This window comes from Carassius carassius, chromosome 46 (assembly GCF_963082965.1).
Source record: "Carassius carassius chromosome 46, fCarCar2.1, whole genome shotgun sequence".
NCBI classification, from domain to species: Eukaryota; Metazoa; Chordata; class Actinopteri; order Cypriniformes; family Cyprinidae; genus Carassius; species Carassius carassius.
This window is the reverse complement of record NC_081800.1, coordinates 1,537,653-1,562,688: the sequence shown is the minus strand read 5'-3', so window position 1 is coordinate 1,562,688 and position 25,036 is coordinate 1,537,653. Positions and strand designations below refer to the sequence as shown.

General features: G+C 38.7%; 1 protein-coding gene across 4 annotated transcripts in view; it reads left to right on the top strand.

The window, feature by feature from the left end:
- Positions 1 to 25,036, top strand: part of raf1a (Raf-1 proto-oncogene, serine/threonine kinase a) — a 48,085-nt gene that overhangs the window by 11,698 nt on the left and 11,351 nt on the right. For all 4 annotated transcript variants that reach the window (XM_059541167.1, XM_059541164.1, XM_059541165.1 and 1 more), the window contains 4 exons: positions 67 to 91; positions 197 to 306; positions 12,377 to 12,494; positions 12,569 to 12,653. In XM_059541167.1, the coding sequence (XP_059397150.1) occupies positions 67 to 91; positions 197 to 306; positions 12,377 to 12,494; positions 12,569 to 12,653 (338 nt within the window). The remainder of the gene's footprint in view (positions 1 to 66; positions 92 to 196; positions 307 to 12,376; positions 12,495 to 12,568; positions 12,654 to 25,036) is intronic.

Sequence of the window (25,036 nt, the reverse complement as noted above, 5' to 3'; positions counted from 1 at the left end):
CAAATATACCAATGAGCAATTTTGTGTTATTTCTAAATATTTTTTTTTTGTTTGTCTTTCATGTAGGACGCCATACGTATTCACAATTCAAGTAAGAAAAAATAATTTGAATGCAATAAAAATGTTTTTGCTGTAGTTTAGTTGTATGGCATGAATATGAATCAGGTTGATTTTTTTTTTGGCCATGTCTCTACAGCTAGCAGTTCTCCAGATCAGAGTCCTACAGGCTGGAGCCAACCCAATATACCCACCCCGGCCCAGAGAGAGCGGCCTCCGTCCCTGACCCCTCAGGAGAAGGTTAAAATTGTACGTTTTATGTAGCTGTTTTTATACTGTTCGGTCATTTGTAAAGTAGTATTGTGGGAAACTCAGAAGTTAAGACCAGGAGAATTGGGTATGTCTCTTCATTGACAATGTGCTGTTGTTTTTGTGTTGCCAATCATCAAGTCTACGTTGTAGTTAGGGTATATACATTTTAGGGGGCTGTCCTTAGAAGTTAAGACAAAGCACTCAGTACACGACCAAGGCATGCAAGCAGTTATAGGAACCTGCCCAGACTCTGGAGTGTCATCAGTCTAATCTAATCAGCTAAACTGTACCAGTCTGTATATGTCCTTAACACAGAGATAAAGAGAAGTTCACTCCCATAAAAAAAGCTCAACCTCAGACAGTGGGGCAGGGTCTCAGTCTCAGACGGCATGCTGCTGGAAGATTTGATAACATGATCATTCAGACGAGGTCATCATGTTTTATTCATCATGCTGTTATAACAGATCTTGATTCTTCAGTTTGTATTCCCAGATTGTAAATACAAAAACCGTTGTAATGCTATGATTATTTTAGATCTGATTATCATCTGATGATGATAATTTTTGAACATAAAACTGTGGTTTGGTTTGAACTACCTTGTGGTGAATATTGTGCTCTGTGAGTATAAAAATCATTTGGTCACATTTTGCATTGCATTTTCATGACTGTTAAGCACGTTTCCCCCAAAATATTCTCTTTATTGTTGCAGAAAACAGTAGTGAGAATCAGAAAGCTTTTTTTTTTTAAACCACAACAACAAAAACTACAATGATGTCTACTTTACATTTGTACTTTTTAAATTGTAAATATTCATTCCAGTACTGAGAATTTAGTTGGTAAATGGGTAACACGTTAGAATATGTTTCCTTTAACTAACATTAACTTAGTTAACTTAATTTGTTTGTAGTAACTACACATGAACTAACAATGAAAAAAATACTAATGCATTATTCAAATTGAAGGTTGTACCTATTAATATTATTTAATGGACCAGAGCTTAAAATGAACAGTTTTTATTAACCCTTGTGGATTGTTTAAATTCCCTACCCTTTAGGTATGTTCGGGATGAAAACATCCACTCAATTAAACTGCTGTAAAAATGTATCAGATTCATATTTTTTTCAAAAATTTTTTTAAATCTGTTAATCAACCTCAGTCCTGATCAAAACTACCAAATGTTTTTAAAAAAATCCAAGATTTTAACTCTTTAATTGCCAAGTTCATAAATGATGTCATTGATTTTGGGGGAAAGCACACAAAATGACTTATTTTCAATATAAAAGTAATTGTGGCTGGATTTTTTTTTACTTTTTATCACAGTCTTGGGCATGTCAAAGATTAGCAGCAACATTGGCTTTGATGCATTTTTAGTTTTTGTGCAGCATTAGATGTAAAAACATTTTTCCCTAATTTGTTGTTGGTGGCTGTTTTTGCCCCATTGACTTCCATTATAACTACATATTTTGATTGCAAAGCCCTGACACCATATAATAATGCATTCCTGATCACTAGGTGGGACCATTAACCCCTTTAGATAGGCCTGTGCAAAAAAAGGCTTGGTTTCTGGCTTTTATATGGAGTATAACAGCAAATTATAGTGTTTGTGTGTGTGTGAGATTCTTGATTGTTGGTGGCTTTCCCTGTTGGGAAGAGGTAACATTTGTTATTTTTACAGTTGATCACTAGGTGGGACCATTAACCCTTTAGATAGGCCTGTGCAAAAAGTGCTTAGTGACTTGTATATGAAGCTATATGGAGTATAACAGCATATTATATTGTGTGTATGTGTGTGTGTGAGAAAGAGAGAGAGAGAGTGTGTGAGAGAGACCTTTGTGCACTTACCTTGATGTATTTCAGAAAATCAAAATGTACACCTCAGCTCTCAGAACTACATGTAGTAAACAAAAGTGTATTTATGCACCTGCTGCCTTTTAATGGTGGTGAAAGTATTTGGTTGTTAAGTGATGACGTAAGAAGCGCTGTTTCCGGGTCCAGGCCTCAACTCGCTTCACTTGAGAATATGACCTCAGCAGCCATTTATGAGCACTGTTTATTCATATTGATAAAGCTAAACGCTTTCAAACTTACGATATACACTACAGTCTCCGTGCTCACAGCGTCCCAAACACAAATAATTTTTATATATTTTTTTTATATTTATATTTTCATTGTCTGGCTATCTGGGACTTCGGTATGGAGTTAAAGGTTAATATTATAACTGTTTCACTAGTTTTCTATCACACTGTGAGTTTATATTAGCACCTTTTGTTGTTTTCTCGTGGTAACTGATAGAGCGTTTGGACACTGAAGCGCTGCTACGGGACGTCAGACTTAACAAGCGAATAGACTAAATTAAATGGATTTAAACACTTGCATGCCATCGTGCTGGTCATTTAATGGTGAGAAGAGCAGCAAGCAACACGAGAAAGGGCTTGACTTGTACCAAAGTTTTAGAAATTATTGTGTAGCTTGACCCTTCCAGCGAGCTGCAGCTTATTTGAAGTTGGTATTGCATTTTGGTTCATAATACATTATGTTCATAAATTTGATGGAAAGTAGATTTTTTTACAGGATTTTAAGGTTTTAAACTGGCTTTACCATCAAGAAAAGAGGAGCATTTCACATATAGGCCATCTGTACTTTTCACCATCAAAAGGCAGCAGGTGCATAAACACACTTCTTTTTTTATTGTTTACTCCATGTAGTTCTGAGAGCATGAGGTGCATGCATATTTGGATTTTTTCAGATACCGTACATCAAGGTAAGTGCGCAAAGGTCTCTCTCACACCCTCTCTTTCTCTCTCTCTCTCTCTCTATCACACACACACACACACACACACACACTATAATTTGCTATTATACTCCATATAACTCCATATACAAGCCAGAAACTAAGACTTTTTTTGCACAGACGTATCTAAAGGGTTAATGGTCCCACCTAGTGATCAACTGTAAAAAATAACAAAAGTTACCTCTTCCCAACAGGGAAAACCACCAACAATCAAGAATGCATGATTATATGGTGTCATGGCTTTACAATAAAAAAATGTCGTTATAATTGAAGTCAATGGGGCAAAAACAGCCACCAACAACAAATGAGGGAGAAAAAATTAAAATCTAATGCTGCACAAAAACTAACAATGCATCAAAGCCAATTTTGTTACTAATCATTGACATGCCCAAGACTGTGATAAAAGGTAAAAAAATATCCAGTCCACAATCACTTTTTATATTGAAAATATGTAATTTTTGTTTGTTTTTTTTTTCCAATTCAGTGACATCATTTATGAACTTGGTAATTAAAAGAGTTAAAATCTTGGAATTTTTTTAAACATTTGGTAGTTTTGGTCAGGACTGAGGTTGATTAATAGATTCATGCAAAAAAAATTTGAAAAAATATTTATCTGATACATTTTTACAGCAGTTTAATTTAGTGGATGTTTTCATCCACGAACATACCGAAAGGGTAGTGAATTTGCCCACAGTGTACCGTTGAGTTTTTGAAAAATTTCAAAATAAGATTTGTCACCAAAAATCATTCCATTAGCTCAAACACAGAGAAAGTTGTGGCCAAAATAACTCAACTTTACCCCCTAGTGGACGAAAACGTCCCCAACAACGCATAAGGGTTAACTAACATTAACAAATATTATTAACCCTTGTGCGTTGTTGGGGACATTTTCGTCCACTAGGGGGTAAAGTTGAGTCTAATTTTGGCCACAACTTTCTCTGTGTTTGAGCTTATGGAATGATTTTTGGTGAAATCTTATTTTGACCCATATTTTGGGAAAATGCTTTGAAATTTTTCAAAAACTCAACAGTACACTGTGGGCAAATTCACTACCCTTTCGGGATGTTCGTGGATGAAAACATCCACTAAATTAAACTGCTGTAAAAATTTATCAGATAAATATTTTTTTCTTTTTTTTTGCATAAATCTATTAATCAACCTCAGTCCTGATCAAAACTACCAATTTTTTTAAAAAAATTCCAAGATTTTTACTTTTTAATTACCAAGTTCATAAATGAGGTCACTGATTTGGGAAAAAAACACACAAAATTACATATTTTCAATATAAAAAGTGATTGTGGACTGGATTTTTTTTTTACCTTTTATCACAGTCTTGGGCATGTCAAAGATTAGTAACAAGATTGGCTTTGATGCATTGTTAGTTTTTGTGCAGCATTAGATTAAAATTTTTTCTCCCTAATTTGTTGTTGGTGGCTGTTTTTGCCCCATTGACTTCCATTATAACGACATTTTTTGATTGCAAAGCCATGACACCATATAATCATGCATTCTTGATTGTTTGTGGTTTTCACTTTTGGGAAGAGGTAAAAAAATGTATTTTTACAGTTGATCACTAGGTGGAACCATTAACCCTTTAAAGGGTCATGAAACCCCCCTATTTCAGCGCAAGTCTAGCTCACACTGTTTTTGAAAAATGCAACTGAAATGGGCGTGGATGGCTGTGAGAAGGGGAGGGGAGTGTGGATGTGGTATTGCACGGCAGGGATAACTGTTATTGCATATCATTACAAATGTGTCGTAAAAACGTAAGCAAAAAAAGTTTTTTTTTTAAAAGCTGGCAATACACTGACACTATTTCTGTCATTTCAAAAGTAACTGAACGCCCTGTCATCAAATTCTATTGAATAAAACATATTAAATGTACATATTAATTATAATGTCATTATAAACAACTATATACTTTATATACACACTATAAATTAATATATTTGCAAATAATAGATTTCCGGTTAAAAAAAAATTCCGTGCCTAGATCGACGCGCCACCTGAACAACAATAGTAAAGATGGACAGCGAGATAGAAATATACAGTCACGGCAGCGCGCAGGGTTCTGTGGAGGTGGAGGACTTCTCGAGAGGCGAAGCTCTCTCGAGAAAAATGTTTGCTGCATATATATAAATTAGATGTGTCCGTTGTGGATGGCCAACCAGCCGCACGGAGCCAGACTCTAGCCCTGGCAGCATCGCGGGGAAAGCTATGCAATGCGCTTGAACTTTTGCACCACGCATACAAACACTTGCGTCCCATGATCGCCTCTCTCATCGACTACGCAATATCACAGTTTGTTTGACAGGTCTATCATTGAAAAGATCCACGTGGTATCATGATTAATTCAGTGAAATGTCTTCTCATTGGATATGAAGGCTCAGCCTCATTAATAATTATGAGAGAACGATGAGTCATCACTGTATGATCCGTACAGAAAAACGTCACATCCTGTGACGTGGACTTGATGAAGATTTCAAACCCGGAAGACGAAAATAGCCGATACAAACTCAAATTTAACCATTTATATCCTATTATTAAATTTTACAGATTATAACATTGTCTTCTATGGTGTTAAACACACCTACCTCTGTTAAAATCTCAGAAAAATTGGTTTAGGGTTTCATGACCCTTTAAATAGGCCTGTGCAAAAAAAGGCTTGGTTTCTGGCTTGTATATGGAGTTATATGGAGTATAACAGCAAATTATAGTGTTTGTGTGTGTGTGAGATTCTTGATTGTTGGTGGTTTTCCCTGTTGGGAAGAGGTAACATTTGTTATTTTTTACAGTTGATCACTAGGTGGGACCATTAACCCTTTAGATACGTCTGTGCAAAAAAAGGCTTAGTTTCTGGCTTGTATGGAGTTATATGGAGTATAATAGCAAATTATAGTGTGTGTGTGATAGAGAGAGAGAGAGAGAAAGAGAGGGTGTGAAAGAGACCTTTGTGCACTTACCTTGATGTACAGTATCTGAAAAAATCTAAATATGCACCTCATGCTCTCAGAACTACATGGCGTAAACGGTAAAAAAAGAAGTGTGTTTATGCACCTGCTTCCTTTTGATGGTGAAAAGTACAGATGGTCTATATGTGAAATGCTCCTCTTTTCTTGATGGTAAAGCCAGTTTAAAACCTTAAAATCCTGTAAAAAAATCTACTTCGCATCAAATTTATGAACATAATGTATTATGAACCAAAATGCAATGCCAACTTCAAATAAGCTGCAGCTCACTGGAGGGGTCACGCTACATAATCATTTCTAAAACTTTGGTACAAGTCAAGCCCTTTCTCGTGTTGCTTGCTGCTCTTCTCACCATTAAATATCCAGCACGATGGCATGCAAGTGTTTAAATCCACGTACTTTGCTTTTGTTTAGTCTATTCGCTTGTAAAGTCTGACGTCACGTAGCAGCGCTTCCGTGTCCAAACGCTCAATCAGATACCACGAGAAAACAACAAAAGGTGCTAATATAAACTCACAATGTGATAGAATACTAGCGAAAAAGTTATAATATTAACCTTTAACTCCATTCCGAAGAACCAGATAGCCAGACAATGAAAATATATATATAAAAAAAATATATAAAAATTATTTGTGTTTGGGACGCTGTGAGCACGGTGACTGTAGTGTATATCGTAAGTTTGAAAGCGTTCAACTTAAATTATCAATATGAATAAACAGTGCTCATAAACAGCTGCTGAGGTCGTATTCTCAAGTGAAGCGAGTTGAGGCCTGGACCCGGAAACAGCGCTTCTTACGTCATCACTTAACAACCGAATACTTTCACCACCATTAAAAGGCTGCAGGTGCATAAATACACTTTTGTTTACTCCATGTAGTTCTAAGAGCTGAGGTGTACATTGTGATTTTCTGAAATACATTAAGGTAAGTGCGCAAAGGTCTCTCTCACACACACTCTCTCTCTCTTTCTCACACATACACACTCAATATAATATGCTGTTATACTCCATATAGCTTCATATAGAAGTCAGAAACTAAGCTTTTTTTGCACTGGCCTATCTAAATGGTTAATGGTCCCACCTAGTGATCAACTGTAAAAATAACAAATATTACCTCTTCCCAACAGGGAAAACCACCAACAATCAAGAATCTCACACACACACAAACACTATAATTTGCTTTTATACTCCATATACAAGCCAGAAACTAAGCCTTTTTTTGCACAGGCCTATCTAAAGGGTTAATGGTCCCACCTAGTGATCAACTGTAAAATTAACAAATTTTACCTCTTTCCAAAAGGGAAAACCACAAACAATCAAGAATGCATGATTACATGGTGTCATGGTTTTTTCAATCAAAAAATGCTGTTATAATGGAAGTCAATGGAGCAAAAACAGCCACCAACAACAAATTAGGGAGAAAAAAATTAAATCTAATGTTGCACAAAAACTAAAAATGCATCAAAGCCAATGGTGCTACTAATCTTTGACATGCCCAAGACTGTTATAAAAAGTAAAAAAAAAATCCAGCCACAATTACTTTTATATTGAAAATAAGTAATTTTGTGTGTTTTTTTCCCCCAAATCAGTGACATCATTTGTGAACTTGGCAATTAAAGAGTTAAAATCTTGGATTTTAAAAAAAAACATTTGGTAGTTTTGATCAGGACTGAGGTTGATTAACAGATTTATGCAAAAAAAATGAAAAAAATATGATTCTGATACATTTTTACAGCAGTTTAATTGAGTGGATGTTTTCATCCCAAACAACTCGAAAGGGTAGTGAATTTGAACAATCCACAAGGGTTAAATACTGTAACAAATGTATTGCTCTTTGTTAGTTAAAGGGTTAGTTCACCCAGATAGCAAATTTATGTAATTAATAACTTTGAAACAACCCTGATGTTGTTTCAAACCCGTAAAACCTCCGTTTATCTTTGGAACACAGTTTAAGATATTTTAGATTTAGTCCGAGAGCTCTTAGTCCCTCCATTGAAGCTGTGTGAACGGTATACTGTCCATGTCCAGAAAGGTAAGAAAAACATCATCAAAGTAGTCCATATGACATCAGAGGGTCGGTTAGAATTTTTTGAAGCATTGAAAATACATTTTGGTCCAAAAATAGCAAAAACAACGACTTTATTCAGCATTGTCTCCTCTTGCGTGTCTGCTGTGAGAGAGAGTTCAAAACAAAGCAGCTGGATATCCGGTTCGCGAACGAATCATTCAGTTCACCAAATCGAACTGAATCGTTTTAAACGGTTCGCATCTCTAATACGCATTAATCCACAAATGACTTAAGCTGTTAACTTTTTTGTAATGTGGCTGACACTCCCTCTGAGTTTAAACAAACCAATATCCCAGAGTAATGCATGCACTCAAACAGTACACTGACTGAACTGCTGTGAAGAGAGAACTGATGATGAACACCGAGCCGAGCCAGATAGCGAACAATAGACTGACTAGTATACGAATGAAGAACTGGTTGCATCGGTTTTCGGATCACCAGTAGTTCTTTCAGACAGTTCGATTCAATAAACCGGTTGAAGAAAACGGTTCACCGGTTCTTTTGCGCTCGACGTATAATGGCGTCATTTGCGATGATTGCCCTTGATTCAAGCCTTCAGTTTACCCGCGCTCATAACACTAGCACCAGTGTTGGGGAAAGTTACTTTTAAAAGTAATGCCTTACAATATTGCGTTACTCCCTAAAAAAGTAACTAAATATGTTACTTAGTTACTTTTTATGGAAAGTAATGTGTTACTTTACTTTTGCGTTACTTTCACGTTACTTTTTAAACATGAGCAGGGCTTAATTGTTTTTAATATAAGAAGTTCTATTTATAGCAAATGTAAAAGCCCTTTCACACCAAAAAGTGTAATGCAGGGATAGCCAACTCCGGTCCTGGAGGGCCACTATCCTGCAGAGTTTAGCTTCAGCCCTCATAAAAACTCACCTGCCTGTATCTATCTAGTAATCCCGAAAACACTGATTGCCTTGTTTAGGTGTGTTTAATTAGGGTTGGAGCTAAACTCTGCAGGGCAGTGGCCCTCCAGGACTGGAGTTGCCTATCCCTGGTGTAATGAATAAACCTCAGGCTGAAGGAAAAGTAAATTTACGTTTGTACAGTAGAACACAGGAGTAGAAGGTTCAACACTCTTCAGCAATAAAAAAAAACAATGAAGCACAATTGTTAGTTTATCTAAAGTCATTTTTTAATTATTAGTATGGTTGAACTGTATCATTAAAGGTCAGCAGCAAAGACACTGTTAATAAAATGGGAATAGATACATTTGTGTTGTTTAATATATTTAGTTATTGCAGGTTTGCGTCATATTCTGAGTTTGCATTTCACTGTTTTGATTAATTTTGATGAATACTGAATCTGTTTTGTTTTGTTTTTTTGTGAGTGGGATGAATTAATGCACATTCACATTTAGTCTAGAACTACAGTAACATCATGTTCACACAGCGCACACAACGCCTCCATACTTCCGATTTCTTCCAATATGGGAACAGGAGGCTTGTCAGTCAAAAAATGGGAATACAAAGTAACTGGCGTTACTTTTTTGAAAAAGTAACTCAGATATTTTCTTGTAAATTAAAAAGTAATGCGTTACTTTACTAGTTACTTGAAAAAAGTAATCTGATTACGTAACTCGCGTTACTTGTAATGCATTACCCCCAACACTGACTAGCACAGAATCAGTTCAGAATCAATCACCAAAAGAATCAGTTCAGTTCAGACGCCCTGTGTGTCGGTCTGCTTCACGCTGAATCACACATGCGCAGTATCATCAGCTCCTCGGTTCACGAATCGGATGCGTCTGACAGAAACGGTTCTTAGTTAACAGCTTAAGTCATTTGTGGATTAATGCGTATTAGAGAAGCGAACCGTTTAAAACGATTCAGTTCGATTTGGTGAACTGAATGATTCGTTCCTGAACCGGATATCCAGACTGCTTTGATTTGAACTCTCTCTCACAACAGACATGGAAGAGAAGACAATGCTGAATAAAGTCGTCGTTTTTGCCATTTTTTTGGACCAAAATGTATTTTTGATGCTTCAAAAAATTCTAACTGACCCTCTGATGTCACATGGACTACTTTGATGATGTTTTTCTTACCTTTCTGGACATGGACAGTGTACCGTACACACAGCTTCAATGGAGGGACTGAGAGCTCTCGGACTAAATCTAAAATATCTTAAACTGTGTTCCAAAGATAAACTGAGGTCTCACGGGTTTGAAACAACATGAGGGTAAGTTATTAATTACATAAATATGCTATCTGGGTGAACTAACCCTTTAAGTTTATTTAATGCATTAACTAATAGTAACTAATGGGACCTTATTGTGAAGTGTTACCAGAAAATGTGTACAATTGTTGTGAATGTAAATAATAATAATAATGGCCACAGTGTTTCCCACAGAATTAGATTCTATTTGCGGTGGTGTGGTGTTTGGGCACCGGGGAAGGGGGGTGGGGGATTAAGTTTAATATATATATATATATACACACACACACCGTATTTTTCTGACTATAAGTCGCACCTGAGTATAAGTCGCATCAGTCCAAAAATACACCATGACGAGGAAAAAAACATATATATGTCGCACTGGACTATAAGTCGCATTTATTTAGAACCAAGCACCAAGAGAAAACATTACCGTCTCCAGCCGCGAGAGGGCGCTCTATGTCTTTAGTAGACTACAGGAGCACTGAGCAGCATAGAGCGCCCTCTCACGGCTGGAGACAGTAATGTTTTCTCTTGGTCCATTTCTCTCGGTTCATGTCAAATTAATTTTGATAAATAATTCGCACCTGACTATAAGTCGCAGGACCAGCCAAACTATGAAAAAAAGTGCGACTTATAGTCCGGAAAATACGGTATATACGGTATATATATATATATATATATATATATATATATATATATAATATCATATATTTTTAGTGACAAGTACACATTTCCATTGCCAACACTTAGTGTCAGATACAGTTCACCCAAAAATGAAAATTCTATCATCGTTTACTCACCCTGAAGTTGTTCCAAACCTGTATGAAGATATTTGGAAGAATGACCGAATCAAACATATCTCGGTCCCCATTGACTTCCATAGTAGGAAAAAATATATACTATGGTAGTCAATGGGGACCGACATCTGTTTGGTTACAAACATTCTTCCAAATATCTTCCTTTGTGTTCAGCAGAACAAAGAAACTCATACAGGTTTGGAACAACTTGAGGGTGAATAAACGATGATAGAATTTTCATTTTTGGGTGAACTATCCCTTTAAAGACATTGCTATTGCTACATTGCTATGCCATTGCTACACTTTCTATGCTATGACTGCTCCACAGACTACTTGTTGCAAATTTTGCTCACACACACACACACACACACAAACCTGGACCTGGAGATGGACACACACACACACACACAAACTCCCAAACTTACTGACACACTCAAACACAGGCTCACACACTCAAACATTCAAAAATACTCACACATACACTCACACACACAGACTCAGACACACACAGGCTCACACACACACCAAACTGGACCTGGAGGTGGACACACACAGACTCTGACCCACACACACACACAAACCTGGAGATTGAGGTGGACAAAAACCAACACACACCAACCTGAACCTGGAGATAATAATAATATAATGTCTAGTCTGGTGGCTGTGATATTTATAAACCTACCAACGTCCGTTGCCGTGATTTTTGGAATGACTGATCGCGAGAGGAAAATGACGTTTTAGTCGCATAACATCGGTTAATGGAAACGCCGTCATTTCGCAATAGTTGTTTATCGATATTTAGAAAAAAAACACAAAAGTTTTGCGCGAATCTGTAATGGAAACGCGACAGCTTCTCAGAGTTATGTTGAGCAACAGTGTTCATTACTAACCATTCAGCTTCGGATTGATTCTGGAATCTTCGCTGGGGGAATAAGCATTAAGCACCGGCAACAATCTGTAACTAACGCATGCTCATGTTTTGATTCAGATCGTGTTCGAAGAGGAGGGGCTAGTCGTGCATGCCTCCGTTGTCAGTTTGTGAGAGGGAGGGAGCAAGCAGCGCGCAGCTCTACAATAAAATACAATTGTACCCATATTAAATAGTTTAAAAATCTGAATCAATCCGTGGCGGTCAGCGTTGATGTTGTGGTGGGCCGCCACAGATTAATGAATGTATGGGAAACCCTGGGCCACGAAAGATTTCTTGATGTGAAATTATTACTGTTTAGCCTACTTCATTAAGTGCTTGACATTAGTTACTGTTTTTTTAGCGGCCAAGGGATAAGAGAGACTCCAGCTATTACTGGGAGATTGAAGGTAATGAGGTGCTGCTAATGAACAGGATCGGCTCTGGCTCCTTTGGAACCGTACACAAAGGGAAATGGCACGGTAAGCATAGGTTAACTGCTTCAGTAAAATCTAGCTGTTATGACTGGGTTAACTTACACTATAACACACTGTAGGTGATGTGGCTGTGAAGATATTAAAAGTCACCAACCCGACACCGGAGCAGTTTGAAGCCTTCCGCAACGAGGTGGCAGTTCTTCGGTGAGATATTAATATTGATTGTCAACAGGTCACTGTCCCCAGGTCAAAAGGGATGACCTATTTAGAGCAGTGTGTCGATGGCACAATATAACAAAACCAATATTGCAAACAGCCGTATTACAGTAGTTAATGTTCTGTACCTGTGTACTCATTTCATGGTTTAATGACTATCCATCTGAGAGACAGTTTACTAGTACAATTTACTCCCAAAACCTATTAAAACATACCAAAACAGTGGTTGTAGAAGACAGCAAAGCAATGCTTTATTACATTACATTTTTGGAGTGCCTGTATTTTTGGCAACGGTTGTTGTACACTAATAGAAAAAACAAAATGAGTCTGACATCTGCGGCTGATCCAAGTTTGAAGCTGCCTTTTTCTGATACCATTTTTTTTCCATAGAATGCTTAAAATGACCAAGTGCTTGGTTTAAAGATGTCAAAAGACTCTACAAATCTGCTGAGAGGCAAACATTAAGCTACCATGCATCAATGTAAATTGAGTGTGATTCTGATCTGATCTGATATATTTTATCTACATATATTCTAATACAACTTAAACCTTTATGAGTCTGATGAAGGAAAATTTATTTGTTAAAGAGAAGAATATTTACAATCACAGTATTAGCAGTAGCTGTATTAACATTAGAAGTAGTATATGCCCTTAAAGGTGCTCTAAGCGATGCCGGGAGTCGTAACTTCTTGTTGACGTTTAAATTGTTGTCAAACAAAACGGCTAGCTAGACCCTCCCTCCTCCTCATCCGTGCACTAACCCCCCAAACCCCACCCCCAAATCTTTCTTGTCGGTTATTGGCTGGAACAGTTTGTAATGTTTCGTGGTGCGGGTGAGCCCAGTTAGTTTTTCTTGTTGTTTGTGGAGCCTGTGGTGTCTAGACAGACCCCGTTTATATACAGTGTGTTCAGGGGACAAGCAGCTAGCGGATTGTGAGGAGATGTTTGCTGGATGTGACAAAAAATTTTTGGCCTAAAAAATGTGTGACATCACTTAGAGCACCTTGAACTCTTTCCCTGCAAGCAATTTTTTTTTTTAAGGTTTCCACCACCAGAATTGTTTATCATTTTCATAAAAACTTTCATGGTGCCCAGAATATTTTGATGAATATTCAAAAAAAGAACAGCGCTTTCATTAAAAAATAAAATAAAAGCGTTATGATGTTTATTCATTCATTTTTTTTTTTTAGCAACACCTGAATTAGGGCAAGTTTTACAAAAAAAAGGAACATTTTGAACAATAAGCTAGTTTGTTTTTTACATTTTCTTTATTTATTTTTTTTTATAATGAATTTAAAAGACATAATGATTGTTAGCTAGCTAATGATTACCCAAGGGGTATCAGATAATTTCCAATTAAAATATTATAATATATATTATTTATAGAAGTTTTTTGCAAGCTCATGTGTCTTTAAAATTGAATGACTGTAACGACTGGGTGAAGGAGTGGCAGGAAGCAAGTGCAAGATTAATGAGATTTAATGAAGACAATGAGACAATACAAAACTGAGACACAAATAACGCTGGGAGGAATGCACAGTCCAAGATGGTGGTGAGGAATGATGAATCCGGAAGGCGGAGGTGAGTTGGCAGCAGGAGTGGGTGACACAGGAACTGCGGGGAAGCGAGCCGAAGGTAAGTGGTGTTGCTTAGAGTGGTAGAGTGGACAGGGTTCCGGGGAGACACGGACATCCAATGCAGAAACACACAAGAAAGCAAGGCATAGGTTACAAACATGAACAATGCTCTCACGAACACAAGACGTTAGACAAGCCAATATATAGGGATGAGTAATGAGTGAAAGCTGTTGCTGATGACAATTAACGGAGACGCCCACAAACTAATCAGTGCTGACGTGTAACACACAGACTTCACCCACAAAGTGCAAAACCCAGAGAACACGGTTTACCAACCGTGACAGCACCCCCCCCCCCTCTAAGAACGGGTTTAATTTTGGACACATGGAAGGCGGTATGTATTCTCCTGTACACTGGAGGTAGTTTGAGGCGGACTGTCACCGGACTAATGATCTTGGTGACAGTAAACGGGCCAATGAATTTGGGAGCTAATTTGTTAGAAACGGAACGGAGAGGAATATTGTTAGTAGAAAGCCACAATTTTTGACCCACGACGTAAACAGGAGGCGTTGACCGGTGGCGATCGGCCTTGGCCTTAGTGCGCACCCTCATCCGGAGCAGAGTCTCGTGGGCTCTGGTCCAGGTGCGGTGGCACCTCTGGACAAATGCATGAGCGGAGGGGACCGCGACTTCAGATTCCAGACTAGAAAAAGCTGGTGGCTGGTAACCTATGCTGCACTGAAACGGAGAGAGGCCCGTGGCTCACACTGGTAACGAATTGTGAGCGTACTCCACCATAGAGAGTTGTTGGCTCCAGGAAGAAGGATTCTTGGAGACCAAACATCGCAACGTTCTCTCTAAATCTTGGTTGGCTCGCTCAGACTGCCCATTACTCTGGGGATGATAACCCGAAGACAGACTAACCGTCGCTCCTAGCAATTTACAAAACTCTTTCCAAAATTTGAATATGAATTGGGATCCCCTGTCAGAAACCACGTCTACCGGGAGGCCATGTAACCGAAAGATATGATCTACGACAAGTGACCGCTGTCTCCTTGGCTGTAGGTAATTTGGGCAAGGGAATGAAATGTGCCGTCTTCGAGAACCGGTCCACTACGGTCAAACCGACCGTCATGCCATTAGAGGGTGGGAGGGCGGTAACAAAATCTAGAGCGATATGTGACCAGGGTCTCGAAGGGACAGACAGCGGTTGAAGAAGCCCATCAGGAGGCCGGTTAGACGACTTACCACTGGCGCAAACTGAGCAAGCCAAAACAAAATCGTGGACGTCACGAGCCATAAGTGGCCACCAGAATCGTTGTTTAACTAACCCCTTGGTTCGGCTTATCCCTGGATGACAAGCAACGTTAGAGCAGTGACCCCACTGAATAACTTTGGACCGTAACTCTTCCGGCACAAATAAATAATTCGGTGGGCAACCGGGCGGAGGCGTTACTTACCCCTTCTAAGGCCGTCTTGACCTTCGATTCAACCTCCCATACGAGTGCTGAGACGACTATTTTCTCAGGTAAAATACACTCGGGAGTCACCGGGCGGGCGGAGGGATCAAAAAGACGTGACAAAGAATCGAAGCAGCTCTTGAGGTTGGTAAATGCAGTTTCGGCTGCATCCGACCACCTGAACGGAGTACTGGGGGAGGTCAAGGCCGTCAGAGGTGAGACTAGTTGGCTGAAATTACGAAGGAAACGTTGATAAAAATTGGCGTTTCATTCATAATTTCAGCCAACTAGTCTCACCTCTGAAGGCCTTGACCTCCCCCAGAAACCGCTGTAGGGCCTTACGGGAATCTAAAGATGGCCAATCTATCACAGCCTTAACCTTGTCAGGATCCATATGTATTCCCTCGGACGAGACGATATACCCTAGGAAGGGGACAGACTGTGCATGGAATACGCATTTCTCCACCTTGACAAAAAGCCCATTCTCGAGTAACCTCTGGAGCACTCTTCTGACGTGTTGAACATGTTCCTGGAGAGATGAAGAAAAAAATCAGTATGTCATCCAGGTAAACATATATAAACTGATCTACCATGTCTCTCAACACGTCATTAACGAGTGCTTGAAAAACCCCTGGCGAGTTGGAGAGCCCGAACGGCATCACCAAATATTCAGAGTGCCCTCTAGGGGTGTTAAAGGCGGTTTTCCATTCATCCCCCTTCCTGATGCGGACCAAATGATAAGCGTTACGTAAATCCAATTTTGTGAATACGGATGCTCCCTGTAACCTCTCGAAAGCTGAAGACATCAACGGTAATGGATAGGTGTTCTTTATCGTGATGTTGTTCAGCTCTCGGTAGTCAATACAAGGTCACAGAGAACCATCCTTCTTACCCACAAAAAAGAATCCCGTCCCCGCTGGAGAAGAGGAAGGGCGGATGAACCTCGATGCCAAGGAATCAGAAATGTATTTCTCCATGGCCTCCCTCTCCGGAATAGAAAGAGAGTAAAGCTTGCCTTTAGGCGGAGACTTACCTGGCACTAAATCTATAGCACAGTCGTAGGGACGATGCGGAGGAAGAGAAGCAGCACGGGACTTAATGAACATCTCCTTCCGGTCCAAGTACACTGCGGGCACGTTTGATAACACCATGGTCTCTTTCTGAAAGACAGAAACAGGCACAACAGGACAAGCAGAAACCAGACAAGACTCATGACAACTTTCACTCCACAAGGTGACTGTGTTGGAACCCCAACCTAAAACAATGGGAGCTACAAGGGAGTCCATGAGGTAAAAGGATATGGTTTCACTGTGGTTGCCTGAGGTGAGCAGAGTTTTGGGTTCAGTGTAGTGGGTGACGTGTGGCAGTTCCTGGCCATTGAGTGCGGTGACATGGATGGGATGAGACCCAGGAAGGACTAGAAGGTTCAAGTGACGTGCAAAGAGAGAGTCAATGAAATTACCTTCGGCCCCAGAGTCCAGAAGGGCGTGACAGTCGTGAGTGTGGTTCTCCCACTGCAGTTTCACCGGAAGGAGAGTCGATGATGTGGTTGAGGACTTCCCGGCAGAGATCCCACCCGATAGTAGCCTCAAACTTACTACCGGACTGGCTCTTTTTACCGGGCAGGAATGGATGGAATGCGCCGAGCCACCGCAATATAAGCATAGTCCTTGGGTCCTCCGCCGCTCTCTCTCCCTCCGGGAAAGCCGAGCTCTACCCACCTGTATGGGTTCGTGATCATTGACGGGACCGACCATGTTCTCTCGACTCGAGCGGCCCCTTTCCGGAGAGACGTAATGGCGTGTAGGACTGACTTGTCTACCCAGGCGGTTAATCAGAGCGTCCACCCAGAGTGCCAGGTCGATTAGGCCATTGAACGTTGGGGGCAGCTCGAGGAGGTAGATCTCCTTCTGAACACGGTCGGCCAGCCCATGCAGGAATCGATCCCCCTGCTCCGCCTCGTTTCACTGGCACGCGGCCACCAGGGTGCTGAACTAAATGGAATAGTCCGCAACCAATGATTCTCCTTGTTTGAGGTCCAAGAGTTGTTGAGCAGCCTCCCTGCTAGCCCCGGCTCGATCGAACACCCGTTTCATCTCTTCGGAGAGGGCGTGGAACGAGGCGCAACACGGATGTTGATTCTCCCACACCGCCGTCCCCCATAAGGCGGCCCTGCCAGAGAGTAGGGTAAGAGCAAACGCAACCTTGGACTCCTCTGTTGCGAAGGTGCGGGGCTGCAATGCAAAATGCATGGAACATTTGTTAAGGAAAGTCTTACAAAAGTTTGGCTCACCGGAGTAACTCTCTGGCGCCGGAAGTCGCGGCTCTGGCCGGAAGTGGTCCTAGGAGTCCTCCCGGGGGACGGGCAGCGCAGGCGGTGCGGTGGGCGCAGTGGGAGAGGTGAATTGATGAATCCGCTGGGTGAGCTCGGACACCTGTGTCACCAGCACTTGGATCGCGCGTCCGGTGTTCACGATGCTCTCCTGCTGCTGATCCATGCGGTTGACGCTGTGGTGAATGAATTCAGACAGTGAAGTGGTGCTCGCTGCTTCCATGTTTGGTGAGAGCGTTCTGTAATGACTGGGTGAAGGAGTGGCAGGAAGCAAGTGTGAGATTAATGAGATTTAATGAAGACAAAGAGACGTTACAAAACTGAGACACACATAACGCTGGGAGGAATGCACAGTCCAAGATGGAGGTGAGGAATGACGAATCCGGAAGGCGGAGGTGAGTTGGCAGAAGGAGAGGGTGACATAGGAACTGCGGGGAAGCGAGCCGAAGGTAAGTGGTATTGCTTGGTGGTGGGTTGCGTAGAGTGGACGGGGTTCCAGGGAGACACGGACATCCAACGCAGAAACACACAAGAAAGCAAGGCATAGAAGTGTATGAAAGTGAAGAAATATGAAGTGTGACTTTAAAAAATAACATTGAAGGAATATTTCACCCAAAAATGAAAATAAGTGCAGTGAATGGTGCCCTTGTTTTTGAAGCCTAAAAAACTGCATCCATCCATCATAAAACTACTCCACGTACCTCAATAAGGCGAGATTGCCATGTTCACATACAGTAGGTAGAAAAGCAGAATGGGTAATACCGCCGCGGCCCTACAACTGCAAGTTGATCTTCAGATTCCATATGCAGAGCGAAATGTGAACGGTCCAGCATTTAGAAACAATTCTTATTTCTAAATCACGCTGTTGCCTCATGCACACATATTCATTGGAAACAGTGCAGCCGTTCACCGTGCCATAAGGCGCGAGCAGCGGTCCACTTTGGCATATTTTTGCTCATTATGATTTTTTTTTTTCTGTCGATGCTGAAAAACGCGTGAACTACAAAGCCTGTTTTACCTAAGGAACAATAGTTAAGCTTCAAATGGGCAACATCATGGATATGGAAACGTTTGGATTTCTCTCGAATGAGAGAGCCCAAACTTACCTTATGTTTCCTTTGAATTATTATTATATAACTAAGCATATATTATTATATACTGCAATTAAATTTATCCATTAGAATTATTTTAATTCTTGTTATGTTCTGATTAATTTGTTAAATTTAAAGGATTTGTTGTAAAGTGAAGGGAACTAAAAATATCCTGTTGGTACATTAGCCTATTACATTATTAGGCCTGCCATTATAATTTCTGAATGTAATAAATTGCAATTTATAGACTTAAAGATTGTTTTTTTTTTGATCTCAGTTAGGGTTAGATTAGGGTAAGATTAGAAATTAGGGTTAACCCTAACTTTATTCTTTAGCATGTTTAAAAAAAAAACATGCAGCAAACGAAAATAGGCAATTAATCAATTAAATTTTGTTACTGTGGGTTAGCAAATTTACATTATATACTTAGGAACAGAGTATGGGCCTAATCTAGGCTATGTTGTTAACTATTTACAAGTTTCGTGTATGTTTTTAATCCAGGTTTTTCTTTTTTTCAAATTATACTGTTTCATGGTAACATGCAATCAAGATCTTCGGATACTATACAAGATACAAGTTCATTTAGGCTATTTAACATGCACTGTGACATTTTACCGTTTCAACTCCTTGAGAAATTTAATTCAAATTCAAATTGAATCTAGTATAAAAAATGGTTTTAATTGCTTAAATTATTTCTATGAATTAATAATGTTAACATGACTTTTTCATCTTATAATTTTTTACGAGCTGTATTCGTATTCCAAAACCAACCACCCGCTTTTTTCTTTTTTAAATCTGTTATTCGGTCGAATATCTCCTACAATTGAGGATTACAAAGGATTACAAAGATTACAAAGGCGCTCTCAGGGGAATCAAAATATAATTACATCATCATTAGAGTTGCCAGTTAACTTCAGAAATGGAAAATAAGGGCTAATTGAGATTATTTCTTTTTTTTCTTCATTTATAATGTTTATTCTTTAAGAAAATAAGGTACAGAATAAGGGACGATCCAAATATTTTTAATAATACATTTTTAATAATATAAGCCTATATCTGCCTGCAGTTAGAAAGTTATCATATTTGTTTTGCTTCACCCATTTATGTAGGCTACAATTATTAAAAAAAATGTAATGAATAATGTCATAAAAAAATGCCATCGGCATTAGTAAATTTTACCATTGGGAAATGGCATGGGATTTTAAACCATAACAACTGAAGGTCTATGAAACGTTAGTCAATAAAGCATTTTTTTAAACAATGGCGCTCACATTTTCAACCAAAATATTATTTCAACCATATAGCCTGTGAATAAACAAAATGCATACTTTTCAATGAAAGAACACCTAGGTTGTTGTTTTTATTTTTACTCTCTATTTAACAGCATGAACTTGCAATGAAATACATCTTCCTTCAAGTAGACTGAATGTTTTCCTGCCTATTTAAATGTTGGGCTCATGATCAATGAGTTGTATTCGCCTCAAACTGATTTTGTAAAATCAAACCACGGAGGGGAAGCTGGGTCAGATAGCGCAAGTCACGCTCGCTGTGAAGCGGGAGCAGCTGATGGAGGATTCCCCTTGGTCTTAAAGCCTTCCCTCAAATGCCTACCATCACAAATAACAATGATTTTTGCAGAAAGAATGATTAATTATCAATTGATAATTTGTTATTATTATGGTCTTGTGGAAATAATACAAACCTGATTCCAAAAAAGTTGTGACACTGTACAAATTGTGAGTAAAAAAGGAATGGAATAATTTACAAATCTCATAAACTTACATTTTATTCACAATAGAATATAGATAACATATCAAATGTTGAAAGTGAGACATTTTGAAATGCCATGCCAAATATTTGCACGTTTTGGATTTCATGAGAGCTGCACATTCCGAAAATGCTGGGACAGGTAGCAATAAGAGGACGGAAAAGATAAATGTACATATAAGGAACAGCTGGAGGACCAATTTGCAACTTATTAGGTCAATTGACAACATGATTGGGTATAAAAAGAGCCTCTCAGAGTGGCAGTGTGTCTCAGAAATCAAGATGGGCAGAGGATCACCAATTTCCCCAATGCCGCGGCGAAAAATAGTTGAGCAATATCAGAAAGGAGTTTCTCAGAGAAGAAATTGCAAAGAGTTTGAAGTTATCATCATCTACAGTGCATAATATAATCCAAAGATTCAGACAATCGGGAGCAATCTATGTGCATAAGGTTCAAGGCCGGAAAACCATACTGGATGCCTGTGATCTTCAGGCACTTAGACAGCACTGCATCACATACAGGAATGCTACTGTAATGGAAATCACAACATGTGCTCAGGAATACTTCCAGCTTACACATCTGGAAAGGCACCATCAATGCTGAAAGGTATATCCAAGTTCTAGAACAACATATGCTCCCATCCAGACATAGTCTCTTTCAGGGAAGACCTTGCATTTTCCAACATGACAATGCCAGACCACACACTGCATCAATTATAACATCATGGCTGCGTAGAAGAAGGATCCGGGTACTGAAATGCCCAGCCTGCAGTCCAGATCTTTCACCCATAGAAAACATTTGGCGCATTATAAAGAGAAAGATGTGACAAAGAAGACCTAAGACAGTTGAGCAACTAGAAGCCTGTATTAGACAAGAATGGGACAACATTCCTATTCATAAACTTGAGCAACTTGTCTCCTCAGTCCCCAGACGTTTGCAGACTGTTATAAAAAGAAGAGGGGATGCCACACAATGGTAAACATGGCCTTATCCCAACTTTTTTGAGATGTGTTGATGCCATGAAATTTAAAATTAACTTATTTTTCCCTTAAAATGATACATTTTCTCAGTTTAAAAATTTGATATGTCATCTATGTTGTATTCTGAATAAAATATTGAAATTTGAAACTTCCACATCATTTGCATTCTGTTTTTATTCTCAATTTGTACAGAGTCACAACTTTTTTGGTATGGGGTTTGTAATATGGGATGCGAGAAAATAATGAATAAGAAGAGTAGGGCTACTGTGAGTGCAGACAGAATATTTTAACCCTGTAACATGACAAAAAAACATTCCTTGTAGCCAAAACTCAGACTGAATTCAGTTCAGTTGGAGGATGTTTGGGGGGGGGGGTAGTTCTGTATAGCTTGTGGGGCTTGTTTTCGTTTTTGTATTTCAAAGGAAAAATCAATGGACCATTCTGAAAGCAGAATTTATGCAAACATGTATAAATGCTTTAAAAACTTTAACAGAGATGTCTAGAGGGTATTTAATAAGTCTGCCCCACTTAAGATTTTTCTAGTTGTCATTATTCAACTAATCGCAGGTTTATATTAAATTTACATCTATAATCCATAATGAGCCTAATATATTCCACGCTCAAGCACATGCATTAAGTTTGCCACAAAGCACAGGCAGAAGTAGCCTAATAATTGTGAAAAAAAAGCCAATTTATTTATTTATTAATAAACAAATGTTTTCTTGTCTGCTGCAAGATGAAATTCACAGTGCTGACTCTCTCCACATGGACGTGCCTTTAAAGAGAAATGCAACCTTCACAGATTACATAATGCTTTCATTTTGAATTGATTCATTTAAAAGTATAGACATTTCAAGGTTTCTGTAGATATATTTCTCATATATGTGTGAGACCCCAATTTTAAGTTATTTCATTATCACGAAAAAAAAAAACTCAAGTGATCGAGAGGGCGCCCCCCTGTCATGCATGCACAATTTAATAATTTTCGCACACACACTTGAATATGAATAAGTAGTCACATTTTGCATATGCATTATAAAGTAAATGATTTTTTTACATGCAATTATCCAAAATAAAATAAACAAGATTTTTAATGAAAATAAAATATGTAGACAAATAAGAATAAATGCTGCGCTCAGCATCATGTGAGCGCACAAATCTTGCACTCTGATATTTTACACGCCTTCATCTAAATGCGGCTGCAATTTTATTTACTTATTTATTTTACTTAAATTATATGAAAGCAAGTAAAGAAGGCTCCCTTTAAAATCACTTAAGTTGTCAAATAATGAACCTTTTTTTTTTTTACATTCTGTGCATTTTGTTGATTATAATGAGATAACGAGTTTAAACGTGAGGACGTTTTATTAATCAGTCCATTCTTTAGAGTTTCAATGATTTAGCTAAATCATGCAGATTTAATTTGTTTGTTTTTTTGTTTTAATTAGGCCTAAATAATGGGAGCTAAATTACAGTGCCTCACGTTTTGCTAAAATAAAGAAAATAATTTATAAAACACGTAGCAATTTCTCAATCAGTGTACAGACAGATGTCTTTTTCCCAAGAAGTTATCTGTCAAAATAAAGGACAGGTAATGAATAACAAAGTAGTGCATGACAAAAATGCATGTTGTTTTATTAAAGGAATTTTAAAATATAAATTAAAATATAGGCCTAATATGTGAGAATATTGATATTTTGCATATTAATCCATGTAGCCTAGCTCCTAGCTCTAATGTATGGGATTTAAAATAAAAAGGTGAATGAAAATAAAGTTCTGAGAGGTTGAAACTAAGTGTTCGAAAACTCAAAATCTTACTAAAAAAGTTTTGCAAGATCGAAAAATAAGATTTGCGAGCTTGCAAAATGTAAAAAAATAAAAATATCTCTGCAAACATTGTTGTTTTTGAGATTTCCTTCTTCAGAACTGCAAAAAAAAATTTACGATGTTGAGCAAAGAATTTTTCAGAGTTTCAAATTTGTCAGTGTTCTCCCACTGTATTAGATTGTTTTCCAGGTTTGAAACCTTGTAAATGGTGATCTGAAAACTGGTGTGCGAATGTGTGAAAAAAAGTTTTGAAACTCTGAAAACTGAGGTTCGAAAGGGCGAAACTTATTACATTACATTACATTTGCACTCCTATTGCAGACAATTTTTTCAGAGCTGAGTTTACAACACCCACTTTGCGGAGATACGCCCACTCAGTTGCGAGCTTGCGACTCACGTTATTTGTGGCAGCATTGTCACGCAGCTCTGCTCTGAAACTCTGAAACTCAGACTGAGCGAAAATGAAGCTTCGCAACCTCGCAACTAAAAAAAAAAAAGCCTGGAGCGAGGGCCTTCTGCTCTTGGCCAATGCTTTGCTGTCTGCTGACGTACAGTCCAATCACAAGTCGCATTTACTGGAAGGGTGGGATTGACCGACTGCTCCACCAATGACAAAAGTGCACAGGATAGATTTCTGGCCACAAGGCGGTCCTGTCTAGGATGGCGTGCGGTCCGGTTCTAAAATAAGGTTACCGACTTGTCGCTGGAATTCACCATACAATTGCCAGTAGCCACTGAGTTTACCACTGATAGACCGGCGGTGCATCAGTATACACACTCACCTCACTTTCCTCAGATGGCGACTCACTCTCCTCACGCAGCGAACGACTCACTTTCCTCACGCAGTGGACCACTGACTATCTCTTCATGTAGAGACCAAATATTACAATTAAAGTGACTTCTATAGTCCATCCAAAAGAATATTTAGATATTATATTTAAATATTCAGAAAGGTGTACAGTGTATTTTTTTTTACTTTCATTAAAATATTTCAGTAAAATTATTAATAATTGCCTATTACAAATTTATGAATGCATGGTTAACGTTTTTTCTGCAATCACTATAGGCTATATGTATTGAGACATTTTAAAATCTATATTTTGTAAAAATAATAAAAAATAAACCTGAATTATAATCTAAACATCTGTATTGTCATATATTATATAAGTAGTTTATATATAACATATAAGTATATATATATATATAACATAAGTAGGCTAATAAATATATAATGTTTAAAACATATGATAAACTATTTGTTCTCCACCACATCACTAATATTGATACTGTGTGTGTGTGTGTGTGTGTGTGTGTGTGTGTGTGTGAAAGAGAGTGC